The sequence below is a fragment of the Esox lucius genome, chromosome 9 (assembly GCF_011004845.1).
Source record: "Esox lucius isolate fEsoLuc1 chromosome 9, fEsoLuc1.pri, whole genome shotgun sequence".
NCBI classification, from domain to species: Eukaryota; Metazoa; Chordata; class Actinopteri; order Esociformes; family Esocidae; genus Esox; species Esox lucius.
Window position 1 is genome coordinate 10,558,434 of NC_047577.1, and position 18,852 is coordinate 10,577,285.

The 18,852-nt window shown below is 48.3% G+C and overlaps 1 protein-coding gene across 2 annotated transcripts in view; it reads left to right on the forward strand.

Annotated features, from left to right (window-relative positions):
- Positions 1 to 18,458, forward strand: part of crebbpa (CREB binding protein a) — a 47,350-nt gene extending 28,892 nt beyond the window's left edge. For both annotated transcript variants that reach the window (XM_010872740.4, XM_010872741.4), the window contains 20 exons: positions 1,869 to 1,990; positions 3,015 to 3,215; positions 4,313 to 4,501; positions 5,382 to 5,559; positions 5,713 to 5,831; positions 6,670 to 6,909; positions 7,257 to 7,345; positions 9,150 to 9,287; positions 9,953 to 10,030; positions 10,114 to 10,181; positions 10,634 to 10,784; positions 11,258 to 11,404; positions 11,742 to 11,855; positions 11,963 to 12,128; positions 12,445 to 12,612; positions 13,005 to 13,166; positions 14,136 to 14,293; positions 14,390 to 14,513; positions 14,736 to 14,988; positions 15,108 to 18,458. In XM_010872740.4, the coding sequence (XP_010871042.2) occupies positions 1,869 to 1,990; positions 3,015 to 3,215; positions 4,313 to 4,501; positions 5,382 to 5,559; positions 5,713 to 5,831; positions 6,670 to 6,909; positions 7,257 to 7,345; positions 9,150 to 9,287; positions 9,953 to 10,030; positions 10,114 to 10,181; positions 10,634 to 10,784; positions 11,258 to 11,404; positions 11,742 to 11,855; positions 11,963 to 12,128; positions 12,445 to 12,612; positions 13,005 to 13,166; positions 14,136 to 14,293; positions 14,390 to 14,513; positions 14,736 to 14,988; positions 15,108 to 17,020 (4,778 nt within the window). In that variant the 3' untranslated portion in view covers positions 17,021 to 18,458. The remainder of the gene's footprint in view (positions 1 to 1,868; positions 1,991 to 3,014; positions 3,216 to 4,312; positions 4,502 to 5,381; positions 5,560 to 5,712; positions 5,832 to 6,669; positions 6,910 to 7,256; positions 7,346 to 9,149; positions 9,288 to 9,952; positions 10,031 to 10,113; positions 10,182 to 10,633; positions 10,785 to 11,257; positions 11,405 to 11,741; positions 11,856 to 11,962; positions 12,129 to 12,444; positions 12,613 to 13,004; positions 13,167 to 14,135; positions 14,294 to 14,389; positions 14,514 to 14,735; positions 14,989 to 15,107) is intronic.
- Positions 18,459 to 18,852: the final 394 nt, after the last annotated feature.

Sequence of the window (18,852 nt, forward strand, 5' to 3'; positions counted from 1 at the left end):
TGCTTTGAAAATAATGTATGAAGATATATTCATAAATTAGGTATATATCATGAGGTAGTAACGGTTCACTAACGTATGGACTGGTACATAATGTCTGTTACATTTTGGTTCACCAGGAGAATGTAATTCTCAGTGTTCCTGGCATTGTCTGTTGTGTTGGGTTGGACCTTTTTAAGTTCTGCATTTGTTCCCCTGTCGCAGGTGGGAATTGACCTGTGGTGAAGACCTGAATACCAGTTGCACTCATTCATTCATTGAGAAACGCTGATGTGCTAATGGCCAACATGTTGCATCAGCCGTAAACTAAACGAATAGTTGGCTTACAGCTGGCATGCTTGTAAACAAATTAGAGTTAAACCACATTGATAGATTTGTGTTGCATTTAACAGCTGATTATGCTTCGGTACGCTTAGATGGTGTCAGAGATCACTGTGGAAGAGGTGGGTGCTTAGGACGAGTGTACTTGCCAATTGGAGGGCTGTTGAATTGGGTTCAGTCCTAGGTGGTAATTGCCCACATCCCACTGGGTTAAAAACCCAGCATGACGTTGTCCGTCTGCAACTGTTTAGTCTTCGCGCATGCGTCAGATCATTTCTTGTTTGTGTTGTGAGTCTGTTTCTCGCTGTGGATGTGACTACTTCTCATCAGTTGAGGTGTGTGTTAGTGGTTGACACGGGAGTACATTTTCATCCACTGTCTGCATGTTTTTCCTGTCCTGATCCCGCAAATGTTATACAACCACAATACTGTCCAGTTGGGACAAAACAAATCTCTCCCATCCCAGGCTCGTTTTTGGAAACATTAAAATGTGTTAAGGGTGTGAATGTAAACAGTGAGATCTCCTTAAAGGTTATTCTTGAACTCCTAGTACAGTTATTTCTTTACGAAATGACAACTAACAGGTCCCCGTCATCATAAATGGGTACTAACGCCTCGCTAATGTATTAATGCTGAAGGGGGAAATCAACTTCATCAGGCAACTATCATCTACTTCAACTGCCGCAAGGATGGGTGCGTGCTTGGTGTAAATAATGAGGAATGAACATTATCGACTCATTTATCTCTTGTCTCCTGATATCCCAGTAACTGTCTTTACTGCATCCAACCGAGAGGCGATAGACTACCAGCTAGCACTGAGGCCTATTCAGAATGACAACGGAATAATTCCAAAACTCCTTTCAGGTTATTAGCTAAATAGCGAGCCTACCTGTTGGGTGCTGTAGCCTGTCGTTTTCGTTTTAACTAATTTTAATTCTTTATTTCTTCAGTCATTCAGCCAGGTATATCTTAATTATTGCCAGGCTCTAACAGGAATTTGGTTTAGTGCCACATAGATGGTATTGTAATGGGATAATTAAAAACAAGCTAAATATGCCAATTCATTTCTGATTGTTTTAAGCAGGAAATGAAAATAATAAACAGTATTTAATGTTAGTCACGTCCCTAATATGTACAGAAGGTTCGGTGTTCAGGTACAATGCTGCCAAATACTAATACCGGTTAACCAATTAAAACCCTTGTTCCATCTCTGCAATTTGCGTTTGCCAATCGCATTTTCCATTTAAATGAAATAACAGTTGGTGCAGCTCGAGAGAGATATTGACATCTAACAAACTATTTTCAGGTAAAATATATATTCAATATGTGTGATACATGTATATACATGTACACACATCCCATTGTGAAGTCGTCCCGACTTCTAATTTCACCCTTGTTCCTGAATGAATTCTTCGGAACTCACAAGACCCACTGAGTCCTGTTCCTTTGTCAACCTCTAATGTGGGTGTGTAGGGTCACCGCCGGTTTGTTGTCTACTGTATACATGTGAAGTGGTGTGTGTTGTCTGACGTTGTGCTCCTCCTCTGCAGGGCTCAATCAGTTCAGCTCCATGGCCCTGCCCAACGTCCAGATGTCCCCGCAGCCTCTGGGGCCCCGCGCCGCCTCCCCAATGACCCACACTACGCAGATTAACATGGGCTCCGTCCCCTCCGTGAGTAACCGTCACACCGGGGCGGCACGTCCACGCACGGACAGCCCCGGGAAAACACCACCCGCTACCATTTCTGGAATTCCTTGCATGTTAGTCAAAAAACCGTTCCATTGTCACCGATCCCAAAGTGTTGGGTTTCTGATGGTGGTGTTCATAGATTATCTGTAGATTTTGAAGTGCAGAGAACCAAGAAGCCAAGCAGAGCCGTAATGTTCTCTTCAGACATGATTCACTCCGTGTTTGAGATATTCTTAGTGGCTGGGAGGAAAGTGGCAGTAATTGCTGAAATGAAAGAAACACTTGGTGCCTCACCTCTCAACTAGCGTGCAAGGCTGCTGACGTGGTTCACCGTTGTACCATGACGGAGACGGGGGATGGATAGAGAGGAGAACAGGGGAAGGGAGACCGAAGGAAAAAGCTTTTTGGTGCTCGGCGGTGGTGTCACAGCAACAGCTTATTTATTTAAATAGTGAAACCGACGCGTGGGATGTAGAAGTCACTGGGGTTGTGTTTCAGCCCATAACGCGGCCATTTAGTTTTCCCGGCACTTTGAGTCTTTCACCGCCCCATTTGCTTGCTGATTGTGGCTCCGTGTCGAGAGCTTCCTGTGTGACGATTGATGACCACTCTCGTTACAGAGGACCTCTGTCACATTCCGTTCCAGGGAACCGTGTTGTGCATCCCTTATGATACCCTATTCCCCCTTTCACAGTCAAAGCAGTGCACCATAGAGGGAGTCAGGATGCCATAGAGGAGTTCAGTGACTAATTGAGATGCCCGCCCAATATTATTCATGTGTTATTCCAGTGGTATTCCAATTGGTTTAATGTGGATTTCATTTCAACATACTTCATCTTCGCAGAGCATTTCTCACAAAGGCTCGTGTGCGGCCCGGTTCAGATTTGTTTGCCACTTGTCCGTCTTTTAATCGTTACAGAATCGGCTGTATTGCTGGTAATTACAGCAAAAGATCAAAATAGCCATTTTGTTTTCCTGTGACATTCACACATCTATCATCCCTCAGATGGGTCTGTCTCCCTCACGGATGCCCCAGGCCCAGGGCATGCTGGGAGCCCACGGTGGCGGCAGCATGGTTGGCCAGACGGCCAATCAGAACAGCCAGTTCCTGCCCCCTCAGACCCAAACCCCGTTCTCTGCCTCCGGAGCCCTGAACGCCAACCATGTGGGCATGGGCCAGCCCCAAGCACAGGCTGCTGTGACACAGGTGAGAGAGAAGGGGCGAGTCCAGGTACAGACCACGTGAGAGGATTGGTCGGTGCAGGCTGCTGCCGTAATGGGGAGGGGAAAGTTTTAATAGACCACTAAAATCAATAACAGTCGCACATCGACTATCATGAGGTTCCCCTTCTAATCTCAAGTATCTGTGTGTTTGGTTTCTGCGTGTGTCTAATGGTCTGTCTGTCTATGTACGTCTCTGTGTTTCCCTCTGGTACGTGTTTCCACGTCTACCTTCTCCTGCTACAACAGTCTCCGCAGCAACAGCAGAGCTCTAACCTTCCTATCAATGTACTTGGTCCCCTTGGCCCCCAGCTCCCCCCCTCCTCTTCCTCCCAGCCCCCCCTGCGCTCCACACCTCCACCCGTCTCTTCCGCCGGAGGCGCCACGATCCTCCAGCCCTCCAGTCGCAGCTCGACCCCTACTTTCTCCGCCCCTGGTCCATCCACCACCCCTCCACGCCCCCCCCAAACCCAGCCTCCCCAGACCCAACCACGTACCCCCCTCCAGACCCAACCACGTACCCCCCTCCAGACCCAACCACGTACCCCCCTCCAGACCCAACCACGTACCCCCCTCCAGACCCAACCACGTACCCCCCTCCAGACCCAACCACGTACCCCCCTCCAGACCCAACCACGCACCCCACTTCAGCCCCAACCACGTACCCCCCTCCAGACCCAACCACGTACCCCCCTCACGACCCAGACCCAGCCACGTACCCCCCTCCAGACCCAGCCACGTACCCCCCTCCAGACCCAGCCCCAAGCGGAGCTTTCTACAGTGCAGCTGCAGCAAACCCCGACTACGCCGGTGAGACACCTGAGACCGCATGGCATGCCCTTCGTCCTTCAACCTCAGACATCCCGCTTACCTCCTACCTTGCGGCCCCTTGTCGTTGACGTTTTGACCTCCATTGACCATGGCCATCTTGTGTTTCTAGCTGCATGACAGCCATGGAATGTCTGATCTATCACAGCAGTCCGCCTCACTCGCTGTTCGAAACAGTTGGTTTCTCCGTTGTTTTTGATTCTCTTTTGTTCTCTCTCGCCTTCTTTCTTACGGTCTCCTACTCTACCCTTTCAGCTGTCTCAGACAGGAGCCAGCCTGGATCACCGGGTGCCCACGCCGGCGTCCACCGCCAGCGCAGACATGCACCCGCACTCCCAGCATGCTTTGCCCGACCTGCCTGTCCAGGAGACCAAGGCTGAGGCCCGGTTTAAAGATGAGCGGGACTTTGAGTCCACCGGCGGCAAAACCGAGCCCAAGATGGAGGTAAGCGTTTTGTTAGTTAATTCGTTCATCGATTCATCGTTCTTTTGTTCCCTAATTTAGTCAGTATTTAATTCATTATTTTTTACATTTGGAGCATCCCGGAGTTGCCTCTTCACTGTTGATGTTGAGACTGGTGTTCTGCGGGTGCTATTTAATGAAGCTGCCAGTTGAGGACCTGTGAGGCATCTGTTTCTCAAACTAGACACTAATGTATTTGTCCTCTTAATCAGTTGTGCACTGGGGCCTCCTACTCTTTCTATTCTGGTTAGAGACAGTTTGTGCTGTTCTATGAAGGGAGTAGTACACAGCGTTGTAAGGGCTCATCAGTGCGTTGTCAATTTCTATCATGGAGTGGCTTTCACTTCTCAGAATAAGAATCAACTTTCAGAACAAAGTTCTTTGTTTCTGGCCACTTTGAGCCTGTAATCGAACCCACAATTGCTGATGCTCCAGAGACTCAACTAGTCTAAAGAAGGACAGTTTCATTGCTTCCTTAATCTGCACAATAGTTTTCAGCTGTGCTAACATAATCACAAGAGGATTTTCTAATTATCACAATCTTTTAAAATAATAAACTTGATTAGCAAACACAGTGTGACATTGTCAACACAGCACTGATGGTTGCTGATAACAGGCCGCTCTATGCCAATGTAGACATTCCATAAAATAATCAGCTGTTTACAACATTAATAGAGTCTACACTATATTTGTGATCAGTTTGATGTTATTGTAATAGACAAACATTTTGCTTTTCTTTTGAGAACTATAACATTTCTAAATGACCCCAATCTTTTGAATGGTAGTGTAAATCAACAGTTATTCATAGCGTACTGTATTCTGACCAAGGCATTTAATCTTTCGCCCATTTGTCTCTTTCCAGACAGAGGAGGACTCTGATTCATTTTCAGTGAAGAAGGAGGAGCCAGATGAGAAACATGAGCCAATGGAGACGGAAGAGAAGAAGCCGGAGATTAGGGCCGAGTCCAAAGAGGAGGAGGAGGAGGAGGGAGGAGCCAATGGCACCGCGTCTTCATCCCCATCTCATTCGCGGAGGAAAAGTGAGAATGAAACACCTCATCACCTCTTCCCTCCCTTTCATTGTTTCGTGGTTTTCTCTCTCACCATCTCTGTCTCTTTCTTTGAAAAAGGGAACGGGACAGGGATGAAACCTAGAATATCCCTACCAACCCCACTCCCTTTCTGTGTTCTAGTCTTTAAGCCCGAGGAGCTGCGCCAGGCCTTGATGCCAACCCTGGAGTCTCTGTACAGACAGGATCCAGAGTCGCTGCCCTTCAGACAGCCTGTAGACCCCCTGCTACTGGGCATCCCCGTGAGTGGTCTGCATACCGTGGAGTAGCGATGGCCATTTGAGGCTTCCTTACCGTTCTTCTAGCAGCTGGATGTTATGCTTGCGGCACTAACTCAGATTTAATTTTTCTAAATAAAAGCTCTCACTGAGCTATGTTAGGCAATGTAGTTAAAAATCTTGTCTTTCAATCTAGTCTGTCATTTTATGTTTAATGTCCGTTCCATTGTTGTTCTTGTCTGTTCTTTTTTACAGATTAGATTAACTATATGGCCTTATAAATTTCATTGATGGCTTTTATTGTGATAAAGAAAATCTGAGTGCTGCCAGCATAATATCCTGCTGCTAAAATAATGCTAATGAAGCCTCATTTGGCCATCACTACCGTGGAGCTCCTGATCACCGTAGATCTGATTTGACACCGACTGTCTCTTATGATTGTGTGGTAGCTTTTAGATCCAGCCCCGGCAACCAGGAGGGATCTGGTTGTTTTCAGAAGTGATCAACATTACACTACGTAATTATTGGCACCCTTGGTAAAGATGAGCAAAAAGAAGACGGCGAAAAAATGTCACTGCTGTTTATCGTTTTGATCTCTCTCTACACATGTGCATTTTCACCTTCGAGTGAAATAAAAATTAGGAATTCTTATGAACCAAGTTTTAGAGGTGTCTTCCTGTTGACACAAGGTTGTTCAGCTGCATAAAATCAGCAGTGGCTTCATAAAAACATGGCAACACATCAAAAAATTATGAGATGTAAACAACTGAAGCAGTGATAAATCTACATGGAAAGGACCCAAATGACCTTGATTGTGTCTTGATAAGTTACTTTTGTTAATCAGCCATTGTTTGTCTCCCAGGACTACTTTGACATTGTGAAGAACCCTATTGACCTGTCCACCATAAAACGTAAGCTGGATACGGGTCAGTACCAGGAGCCCTGGCAGTACGTTGACGACATCTGGGTCATGTTCAACAACGCTTGGCTTTACAATCGCAAGACGTCCCGTGTTTACAAGTACTGCTCCAAGCTGGCCGAGGTGTTCGAGGCCGAGATTGACCCGGTCATGATGAGCCTCGGCTATTGCTGCGGCAGGAAGGTGAGATGGAGGGATGGGGAAAAGCCGGGGTGGAGGTGGGAAGGGTGGAGGTGGGTGGAGGTGGGTATCGGGTAGCTTAACAGGTTCAAGACTTGACCAGTGACCAGAGGGTTGGTAGGAAAAATGAGAAATCTGGTGTGTCCCGGAGCGAGGCAGTCAAGTCTGTTTGCTCACTGGTTGTTGCTGTTATTGAGAATGTGTTCTTAGTCTACTAACCTGGTCGAGAAAGAGACTGACGATCTGTTCATTTTGTTTTATTACCCAGGTTGGATTAGGTAATGCAGTGTTTGTTTAATAATTTATATTTTTGCATTTTAAACCTACTACTATTCCCTTTCCTTTTGCAGTATGAGTTCTCTCCTCAAACCCTCTGTTGCTATGGCAAGCAGCTTTGCACCATACCCACAGGTGGCACTTACTACAGCTATCAGAACAGGTAAGAGAGTGGCCTCTTCCTGCTCTGAATACTGCCCCCATGCACCTCCTGGTGGTCAATGTATGTAACTGCTGCTTCAGGTTCTTTGCATTCTTTGGAGTTTTGCAGCACAGGGGTGTGCACATATAAGCTTAAGAACACAAAGCGGTCTGGTCTGGGCCTGTGTCCAAAATGCTTCTAATGATGAGTGCTAATCTAGGATCGGTTCTGACTTTTTTGTTTTTGTTTATAGTAACACGCTAACTCCATAAGAAAGCACAGACCAGAAGGGTCTAATTTTAGATCATCGCAGAAGAGATGCTTTATGAATATATTACAGTCAACTCCAAAATTGTTGGGACCCTTTATAAAGATGAGTAATAAACAACACCGGTAATGGGCGGTACTGTAGTTTTCTGACATGTAAATATATTGTACTTAATGAACGATTGAAAAGGAATCAACCAATTCCCCAAAAAAATATTACTTCACCCGTTGTTAGGACAATCAGCGTATTGCAGTGGCCATAAGAGGGCAGTCCATAAGCACAGACCGAACCATCTAAAGGATCTGGAAACTTTCTGTGTGGGGAAATGGTCTGCAGTCCCTTTGTCTTCCAATTGCATGAGAAAAAATACACACACACAGAAGTCTATATATTAGGTCCCATATTTCACAGTGCATTTCAGACCATAGACCGAGCCATAAAGTCCAGGGGAGTCTGTGTCAAAGCATTGATCTGGGGAAAGTTATATATAAAAAAAAAAAAATTCTGCTTTTAAAGTTCCCTGGAAAACAGTGGGCTTCATCAATCTGAAATAGAAGACATTTGGAACCACCGAGACTATTTATTGTTGCCCATCCGGCCAAACTAAGTGACCAGGCACGAAGAGCCGAGGTCAGAGGGCACCAAGAACCCAACGGACACTCTAACATACCATCGTAGTTTCTCTGCAGAGAGGGGAGAACCTGCCAGAAAGACGACAATCTCTGCAGCACTCCTATTAGGCCTTTATGGTAAAGTTATGGGAAAACAACCTGGTCTGACCAAAATCAAACTACCTGGCCTAGGTGGTCCGTCCGACGAAAACAAGGTATCACTCATCTATGCTAAAGCATGGTGGTGGGAGCCTCATGCAATGGGGAAACTTCTCAGCGGCAGGAGATGGGAGACTGGTCATAATTAAGGATGAGATGAATGAAGCATAATGCACAGGTCCTCAAAAAAAACCTGGTCCTGAGAGCACAGGACCCCGATTGGGGCAAAGGTTCATCATTCAGCACAACAACGACCCAAAGCGCACAGCCAAAACAACACAGTAATGGCTTCCGGATGAGTCTGTTGATGTAGCCAAGCCAAAGACTTGAAACATGTTGAACATCTGTGGGCAGACCTGAAGATGGCAGTTCATTGAGGCTCACCATCCGGTTTGAGAGCTGGAAGAAACCATTTTGACAGTTGTAATTTGAGAAGAAAATGTTTTATTGAATAAATGAATATACGATATTCCTCATATTGGAAAGTTAAAACCTTGCCTTACCTTTTTAAAGATGCTATTAGTTTTGTGACTTTAGCCCTGGTTGCTTTTGCAGCATAGCATCACGTTCTGACCCTACCAAGTTGTTACTGAAAGATTTGCATGAAATAAAGTAAATTAAATAAATGCCTACACAACACTTGAATGGGGCATATCTGTTGCCTGCTTGTCAACTGACTGACAGCCTTTTAAGCATTTTGAATGTTTTGAATGTCTTTGTGCTCTGTCAGCGACCTGCTTCTCCTGAGGGTCTGCTCTGCATGTTGACGTATTTGATGCTGTTACAGGTACCATTTCTGTGAGAAGTGCTTCAATGAGATCCAGGGGGAGAACGTGACATTAGGGGACGACCCAGCGCAACCACAGACCATGATATCAAAAGACCAGTTTGAGAGGAAAAAGAATGATACACTAGACCCTGAACCGTAAGTTCACGCTCGCGCACGCACACACCACGGTAGGGGGCGTGGCCGATAGTGTCCTCTCGGACCAACCATTCTAGACTCCGGGCTGCTGGGGTTGATATTTAACATTTTTGGTTATATAGCTAGATTCTCTCAATTCTACAGTTTAGCTTTTATCCAGGGAGTCAAAAATAGGGTAGTACATTTTTTCTGTGACTGAGGTTGTTGGGAAAAAGTTGTACGGGAATCTCTGGGTCAGCAGAAGGACAGTTTTATATTTTCAGGACTTAGTTCTGGTCATTTTAGCAATGCACAATTTCCACCCCTGACCTTTCGCTCCCAAAACGAAATATCCTGCATCTGAATGTCAGTTACCCCCTTTTCGAGTCCCCATCTTCCTTGTTAACATACCTCTGATGCTCTCTCTTAGTTATCTGCAGACTTCGTCTTTACCAGTGTGTTTTCAGTGGGCAGCATTAAAATCATGTGATTTTCAGTAATTTTGTCTTTAAATTTAGTTGGATATTGCAGTAATTTCACGCAGCGAAATTAAGGAATTAAATTTTTTTCTAACATCTCTCCATGGTTTTCTGCTTAAGCAAGCACATTTTATTCATACATTATTCATATATCAGCAAAAAAAAAAAAAAAGCATATTACCAGTGTTCTTCTCCTACCTCTTTCAGGTTCGTTGAATGTAAAGATTGCGGACGGAAGATGCATCAGATATGTGTGCTGCACTATGATGTCATCTGGCCTTCCGGGTGAGCTGAGCCTATTGCTCCTTTTTTATTTAAACCGGTAGTATTTAGTACTTAAAGATAATTACCGCTTTTTTCGCCTGCAGATTCATCTGTGACAACTGTCTGAAAAGAACTGGGAAGACCAAGAAGGAGAACAAGTTCTCTGCCAAAAGTACGTCCTGAGTTCCACTTCCTGAAAGTCGGCTTTACAACCACGCTTTCTTGTCGTGCGAATAATCTGGAGAGAAAAACATGTTTACTAATTACCAGCCATACGAGCTTCTCAGAAGCCACTCTCTCTATGTCCAAACTGCCATATGTTGAATGTCATGGCAGTGACGTTGAGATCCCTGGCTGTCTCTCATCTCTTGCAGTAGCTCCTCCATTGTTCTCTGCCTTGTGGTTGTCCGCTGGCATTTGCCTCTGTTATTTGTAGTCCTAGGAAGCATGTTTGACCTTTCCAAGCGCATGGCATTAAGCTAAATTAGACAGCGTCTGCACATTTATTCATATATAAAACATGCCCCGCTGAATGAGGGCTTGGTTCCTGACCAATTTTTTTTCTCTCTTTGCTTTCTATGTTGCTTCATGTTTCTCTCTCCCATGTGTTCTGTGCACACGCAGGGTTGCAGGTAACACGGTTGGGGACGTACATTGAGGACCGGGTGAATAAGTACTTGAAGAGGCAGAACCACCCAGAGGCCGGGGAGGTGTTTGTACGAGTGGTGGCCAGCTCTGACAAGGTCACTGAGGTCAAACCTGGCATGAAATCCAGGTAGGGACTCAGGATTTGGTCTTCTGCCTAACCCTTCATGGTGTACTCTATTAACAAGTCTGTTTTTTATTCCAAGTCCTATTCAAACAATTAAAATGTCTCCAGACTGACTCCTTAAATTGTAGAGACCTCAAAGGTTAACGTAATCCAATTACAAATGTACGTGGAGCACAAAAAGAAAAGAGAAAAAATTGTTAAATACTTGTAAATGCACTGTAATTTCAGGTTTTACACTGTTATCTTAATCTCTTATACATTGTGGTTGAAGTGGATGTACTGTTACACCATCTCATGGTCCATGTATTTTTTTTCTCTCTTTTGTGATGGCGAGGTACAATTTAGAAGTAAGAACACAAAATCGGCAGACCTATTGATCCTAATTGTTGTGTCTTAATAACCTACTCCATCTGGAATCTTGCAGTGTGGTTTAGGTCGGATGCTGATATCTGTTCTGTTGTGTTTCCACTGGTCAGGTTTGTGGACACTGGTGAAATGGCGGAGACCTTCCCCTACAGAACCAAAGCACTTTTTGCCTTTGAGGAGATTGATGGTGTGGACGTGTGTTTCTTCGGGATGCATGTCCAGGAGTACGGTTCAGATTGCCCCATCCCCAACACCAGGTCAGTACCTCTTCCCTGTCATGAGTACCTATCTGTAGCCCTACAAGGGCTACAAGGTTGGCCAGGACAACAGTCCCTACCAGTGGGTTTGGAAGTGGACATCGGAAAATTGAAGATCCTTTTTTGTTGTCTACGCTGGTGATATAGAAGAAAATCTGGATGCTATCCAGACCTAGTATAAAGGGGTGGTAGTAGAAGAAATATCACATGAATGTAGCGTTTCTCTGTAGGTTTCTCACACTGAATTCATTGTTTTGACTCTCCTTTTAATGAATTTGTTTGCAGATGTTTTGTAGATAACTATGGTGACTTTAACGGTTGTTCCTGCTCTCCATAGGCGGGTCTACATATCGTACCTTGACAGTATTCACTTCTTCAGACCGCGGCAGCTGAGGACAGCGGTCTACCATGAGATTCTGATCGGCTACCTGGAGTACGTCAAGAAACTTGGGTGCGTTTCCCTCTCGCACCAACACAACACTCGCTAAAACAACATTTTACACCAACTAAATACCGGAACGATGCGTGTGTTCTGACCTTTGACCCATGATCCGACAGCTACACTCAGGGTCACATTTGGGCGTGCCCCCCCAGCGAGGGGGATGACTACATCTTCCACTGCCATCCTGCTGACCAGAAGATCCCCAAGCCCAAGAGGTTGCAGGAGTGGTACAGGAAGATGCTGGAGAAGGCCTACGCTGAGAGGATCCTGCACGACTTCAAGGTAGGGCCTCTCAACGTACCAGATTTTGACATGGCTTTGGCGCCAGGTGTGGTCACTTAACTGGGCCAAGTCCACAACCTTAACTGAGCCTATGACGTGCATTGTAGATTTGCAGAGTGAGAGAAAGGCACAGTAGTTCAATGAAAACCCTGCACAGACGTGTATGAAAACATTGTCCAGTTTGGTCAGAAATGCACTTTCTGGAACCACCTATGCAACCAATTAGGTCTCCAAAGTCAATATGCAGCTATGATTGAATGACAAATAGCCTTGATGCTTGGCTTAAATACAAACCTGTGTTTTTTCTTTATTTCAGGATATCTTCAAGCAGGCGACGGAGGACCGTCTGACAGGAGCCAATGAGATGCCGTATTTCGAGGGGGACTTCTGGCCCAACGTGCTGGAAGAGAGCATCAAGGAGCTGGAGCAGGAGGAGGAGGAGAGAAAGAAGGAGGAGAATGTGGCCTGCTCCGACACTCCCGAGGTGAGAGGAGTAAAGAGACTAGCTTGTCACGGGATGGAGTGCCGACGGGGAGCTGTGAATAGTGCAAACATGGTTATTAATCACTAGCCTAACTACATTTCACAGGAGGCGTTTGAGTCAAGGACGACTCATAGAAATGTCTGGAGTAGAGCAAGTGGAATGGTTTGATACCATTCTGTTCAGGCCATTACAATTAGCCTTTCCTTTCCAGTTAAGGCTACACCAGCCGGCTGAGCTACAGGCTTACATAGAACTCCTATCTGACTTGTGACATTTGCCTCAAGTGACTTATTGTGATGTCAAAATAAGTGAATTCATGCAGGTTTGCTGGTGCCCAGCCTCCAGTGAATGAACACTAATGAACATATTTATTGATCCTTTGTCTTTCTCAGGGCACGCCGGGGGACACCAAGAATGCCAAGAAGAAGAACAACAAGAAGACCAATAAGAACAAGAGCAGCGTGAGCAGGGCCAATAAGAAGAAGCCTGGGATGCCGAATGTAGCCAATGACCTGTCCCAGAAGCTCTATGCCACACTGGAGAAGCACAAAGAGGTATGACTTTCATTGAGTTGGAATTTAAATTGAAAGTCGTCTTGTTTGTATTTTTATTTCCTCATTATATCTGAACGTTTTATTTGTATGGGCTGTGTGGTTACGTCTCTTTGTTTAGTTTTTGTGTGTTAGGGTACGGGGTTAGGTTGAGGGTTAGGGTATGGGTACGGGGTTAGGTTGAGGGCTTAGGGTACGGGGTTAGGTTGAGGGCTTAGGGTACGGGGTTAGGTTGAGGGTTAGGATACGGGTACGGGGTTAGGTTGAGGGTTAGGGTATGGGGTTAGGTTGAGGGTTAGGGTACGGGGTTAGGTTGAGGGCTTATGGTACGGGGTTAGGGTACGGGGTTAGGGTACGGGGTTAGGTTGAGGGTTAGGGTACGGGGTTAGGTTGAGGGGTTAGGGTACGGGGTTAGGTTGAGGGCTTAGGGTACGGGGTTAGGGTACGGGGTTAGGTTGAGGGCTTAGGGTACGGGCTTAGGGTACGGGGTTAGGTTGAGGGCTTAGGGTACGGGGTTAGGTTGAGGGCTTAGGGTACGGGGTTAGGTTGAGGGTTAGGGTACGGGGTTAGGTTGAGGGTTAGGGTACGGGGTTAGGGTACGGGGTTAGGTTGAGGGCTTAGGGTACGGGGTTAGGTTGAGGGCTTAGGGTACGGGGTTAGGGTACGGGGTTAGGGTACGGGGTTAGGTTGAGGGTTAGGGTACGGGGTTAGGTTGAGGGTTAGGTTGAGGGGTTAGGGTACAGGGTTAGGGTACAGGGTTAGGTTGAGGGTTAGGGTACGGGGTTAGGTTGAGGGTTAGGATACGGGGTTAGGTTGAAGGCTTAGGGTACAGGTTTAGTTTGGGGTACGGGTTAGGTTAATTCCGGGTTAGCGGTGAAGGGATATTTTTTAGTGGTACTGAAATACCTTTTGATACACTAAGATATAGATTTGAGTGGTTTACAAACGAATGTCCCTCTACCTCTCCTCCAGGTTTTCTTCGTGATCCACCTGCACTCGCCCCAGATGGCCAACACTCTGCCCCCCATCTCGGACCCCGACCCCCTCCTGACCTGTGACTTGATGGACGGCCGCGACGCCTTCCTCACCCTGGCCCGGGACAAGCACTGGGAGTTCAGCTCCCTGAGAAGGTTTCCATTCAGCATTGTCACAGGCAGTAACACGCGTCAGCCCTAACCGGTAGACCAGCGCCCGTCTAACCCGTGACCTCCTCCCCTCCCCCGCAGGTGTAAGTGGAGCACCATGTGCATGCTGGTGGAGCTCCACAACCAGGGCCAGGACCGCTTCGTCTACACCTGCAACGAGTGCAAACACCACGTGGAGACGCGCTGGCACTGCACCGTCTGCGAGGTAAGACGCGCCGTGGCCTTCTGGGAGACCCTTGTCCTAAAGAAATACGAGAAAAATAAGTACCCAGCAGAGTTTAGACATAAATCCACGACTCGAGTAAGCTCGAGTCGTGGATTCCGTGACCTAAGTGGCGTGGTCGTAGCCAGGGCGGTAAGGGACCTTGTTCTCCTGGTGTTTCTGCCAGCGATCTGTGCTTATACGAACCTCCTCCCTCCTCCCCAGGACTTTGACCTGTGCATCAACTGCTACAACGTCAAGGGCCATGAGCACCAGATGGTGAAGTGGGGTCTGGGTCTGGACGACGACAACAGTGGCGCGGGCGGCACCGGCGAGGCCTCCAAGTCCCCGCAGGAGTCGCGCCGCCTCAGCATCCAGCGCTGCATCCAGTCCCTGGTTCACGCCTGCCAGTGCCGCAACGCCAACTGCAGCCTCCCGTCCTGCCAGAAGATGAAGCGGGTGGTGCAGCACACCAAAGGTGAGGAGGTGGTGCCTCGTGGCCCCACGGCTCTCTGGTGGGGGGGGCCCCGAAGGAAATGCACATCTCTCTGTGTCTCTGGACAGTGACGACAGTAATGTGTTTGTTCTCCGTCTCAGGTTGCAAGAGGAAGACCAACGGCGGCTGCCCGGTGTGCAAGCAGCTGATCGCCCTGTGCTGCTACCACGCCAAGCACTGCCAGGAGAACAAGTGCCCCGTGCCCTTCTGCCTGAACATCAAGCACAAGCTCCGCCAGCAGCAGCTCCAGCACCGACTCCAGCAGGCCCAGATGATGAGGCGGCGCATGGCCACCATGCAGGGCCGAGCAATGCAGCAGAGCCTGCCGTCCCCGCCCCAGGCCTCCGCCCCCTCCTCCCACTCGCAGCCCAGCACCCCGCAGACCCCGCAGATCTCCGGCCAGCCGCAGACCCCTGGCGCCGCAGGCCTGTCCCCGGCGTTCCCCCCTCGCAATGGCCAGCCCCTGACACCGTCCTCCCAGGGCAAGGGAGGGCCCCAGGCATCCCCCTTGCACCAGCAGCAGTCCCCCCTCCCGCAGCCGCCGCCGCCGCAACCGCCCCAGCCGACGCAACCGCCCCAACAGGCCCCACCTCCCGGCGCGGTCAAGATGGCGCGGCACATTGAGATGGTGGCCCAGGCGCAGCAGAACCAGCAGAACTACCGGGTCAACATGAACGGACTCAACCACCAGAACGCCCCGCCTCACCCCCAGCAGCAACAGCAGCAGCGCATGTCGGGACCCATGCAGATGGTGGGACCTAGAGGACCCCAGGTCATGCCTCAGCCAATGGCACCAGGGCAGTGGCCTGGCACTGGGGGAGCCCAGCCTGGACAACCGGCTGGTGGTATCCCCCCCCAGGTGGGTCAGTCCCAGCAGGGCATCCCAATGCAGCGGCCCCCGATGATGTCTGCTCAGGTGCAGACCCAGAGGATGCATGTCCCCCAGCCGGCGGGTCCCAGGCCCCAGACGGCGCCCCAGAGACCGGGGGCCATCGCCCCCAACGCCCTCCAGGACCTCCTGAGGACCCTGAAGTCGCCCAGCTCGCCCCAGCAGCAACAGCAGGTCCTCAACATCCTCAAGTCCAACCCGCAGCTCATGGCGGCGTTCATTAAGCAGAGGACGGCCAAATACCACGCCAGCAACCAGCCGCAGCAGCAGCCACCGCCGGGAATGATGGGAGGCCAGCCGTCGATGCAGGCCATGACGACAATGCAGGCGGGCCAGAGGCCCGGGATGCCCCCCCAGCAACCTGCTGCCCAGGGGATGGCAGCCCTGGGACCCCAGGGGCAGCTCATGAACCCGGGACACAACCCCCAGGCCAGCGCCACCCATATCCAGGAGCACTACCGGAGACAGCTCTTACGCCAGCAGCAGCAGCAGCAGCAGCAGCAGGCCCACCCCGGCCAGTTCCCTCCCCAGGCTCCGGGCCAGGCCCCCAGCTACTCCCAGCTCCGCATGCAGCAGCAACAACAACAGCAGCTTGCCATGCAAGGCCAGCTCCCTCCCATGGCCCAGATGGGTCAGCCCGGCATGGGCATGGACCCTGCCGCAGCCGCCCAGAACCTCCTGCACCAGCGGATGCTCCAGCAGCAGCAGGTTGGGGGTAGTCCGGTGCAGCCCAGCCCTACCATGAGTCCCCAGGCCCACCTGCTGGCCGGCCAGCCCCAGCCTGGAGCTCACCTACCCGGCCAGTCCCCCATGGCCAACGCCCTTTCCAACCGGTCCCCTGCGCCCATCCCTGTCCAGTCGCCCTGCCCGCCCTCGCAACAGCCCCCGCATTCCAGCCCTTCGCCCCACGTCCAACCCCAGCCCTCACCCCACTCGGGGTCGCCCCACCCGGGCTTGGCCGGGCCCATGCCAGGCTCACTGGACCAGGGCCACTTGGCCACAGCAGAGCAGAGCGCCATGCTGTCACAGATAAACACTCCCAACAGAGGGGGCCTGAACAGTGACCTGGGCATGGGGGGGGATACCACAGGAGATACGCTGGAAAAGTTTGTGGAGGGGTTGTAGCATTAAACAGAAGACTTGGCCACGCCTCGAAATGGCATCCTATTCCCTATCCAGTGCACTACTTTTGACCAGAGCCCTTATGTTGTGTGTACTATTTAGTGCACTATTTGGGATTGAGCCAGAAACACACGAGTACCCCCCCCCTCTATCTTCCACTAATGTACTCAGACTTGGGCCCTGCTCAATTTCGGGGGACTTTATTTCTAAAGTTATGAAAATGATTTTTTTCTTTTTTGTACTGACATGTAAAAAGTTTCAAGAGATGTATGATGGGGGGGGGGGGGGGTCAAATGGGATACAATTGAAAAAAATGAGATACTTTAGGGGGGATGTTTATGTTTCCTTAATTAAGTGTCTGGTGTTTCTTCTTCCTTATGAGTCTAGGGATTTTTCAAATTGCTGTTTAAAAGAAATTTAAATCTCAAAGAATATATATTTTTTTTTGGTTGAGACCAAAATGTGCTTAAATACGTTACTGTTTTATTTGTATTTCTTTGGTTTTGCGGTATGATTTCATGCCTTTTAATTTTCTTTTTTTTAAAGAAAATTGAAAAAACTAATTATATTATTCATACATTTTATTTTGTACCTTGCTGAGAAAATGTTAAGCATTTTTCTTTGTGTGTGTATGTGTGTTAAGACTGTAAAACATGTTTTTCTGGGTATCGGACAGGTTTGTTTTTCTGTTTTGGAGCACTTCTGATTCCTGGGGCGTTTTGAAGGGTTAATGGCACCCCATTCTTCGTATTGTGTCGGGCAGTGTTAGGGGGCACGGCGCCATTTCAGATGGAAGCCCTGGCAATTGTTACCTAGTGTTGTACCATTTTACAGGCAAGCCTACCGCGAGGGACACTTCCTTTCCCTTGTTGTAAGGTGCGTTTAAAGAGAACTATCTGTGTTGCAATGGGAAACGGACTACAGCAGTCTGTGTACGCAAGCACGTACGCAGAAACACTTGACACACTCAGCAGACACACAACAAAACGACAACATCACAATAGCCTGGAAACCGGAATCTGTCTTTGCAAATCTGGAAGATGTTTTTTTTTTTTTTCTCGTGTTAAAAAAAAGTTTTCAAACAAACTGCTTTCCAGCAGATACGTAAAGTATAAAAAGAGGTAGAGAACGGAGAACAGACCAACACGCCGATCCTGAGGGGAGTTGGGGTTCACCAGTTGACCATTTGTTTGTAAAAGAAAAATAAATGAATAGTCCCGATGTCTCTCAACCCGTTATCCTCATTCCTCTCAAAAACATGAAAACTTGAATAAAATTTGGGGTGGGTTACGTTCTTCTAGCTCCCTATTGTAAATCATGCAAGTTGTAAGCAAAAGTACTATAAATATAAGGAAGATAATTAAATCACTGTATAAACTGGTTAAAGACTCATTTCTTACTTATATACCATATTGTTAAATAAACTGTGTGCAACAGACAACACTTGAGTTATACTTCTGCGTCTGTGGTTCGCGTGGTGTCGGTGCCAGAAACTCAGCGAAAAGATTAGGACATCTCTTATGTCTCGATTAGTGTAACGTAGGTTATGGGTAGGTGTTCAATTATTTGCTCTATGACCTTCAGTCACTCTGACCAATAAGATCACACACAGCCAGAGTAACCTATTTTGAACAGTAACATTTCTGTTGTATTTTAAACAATTCAGTTAATGTGTCATGACAGCATTTCCCAAAATACACTAGTGTTCTATATGCCATTACAAATACATCCCACTCCCCGCGACCTCCCAAGTTTTTTAACCGTAGTGGTTATCGGGCTTAATGTTTTTGCTCGCAATGACAGTGCAGCCTTTTTCGGCAGCGGAGAGGTAGAGC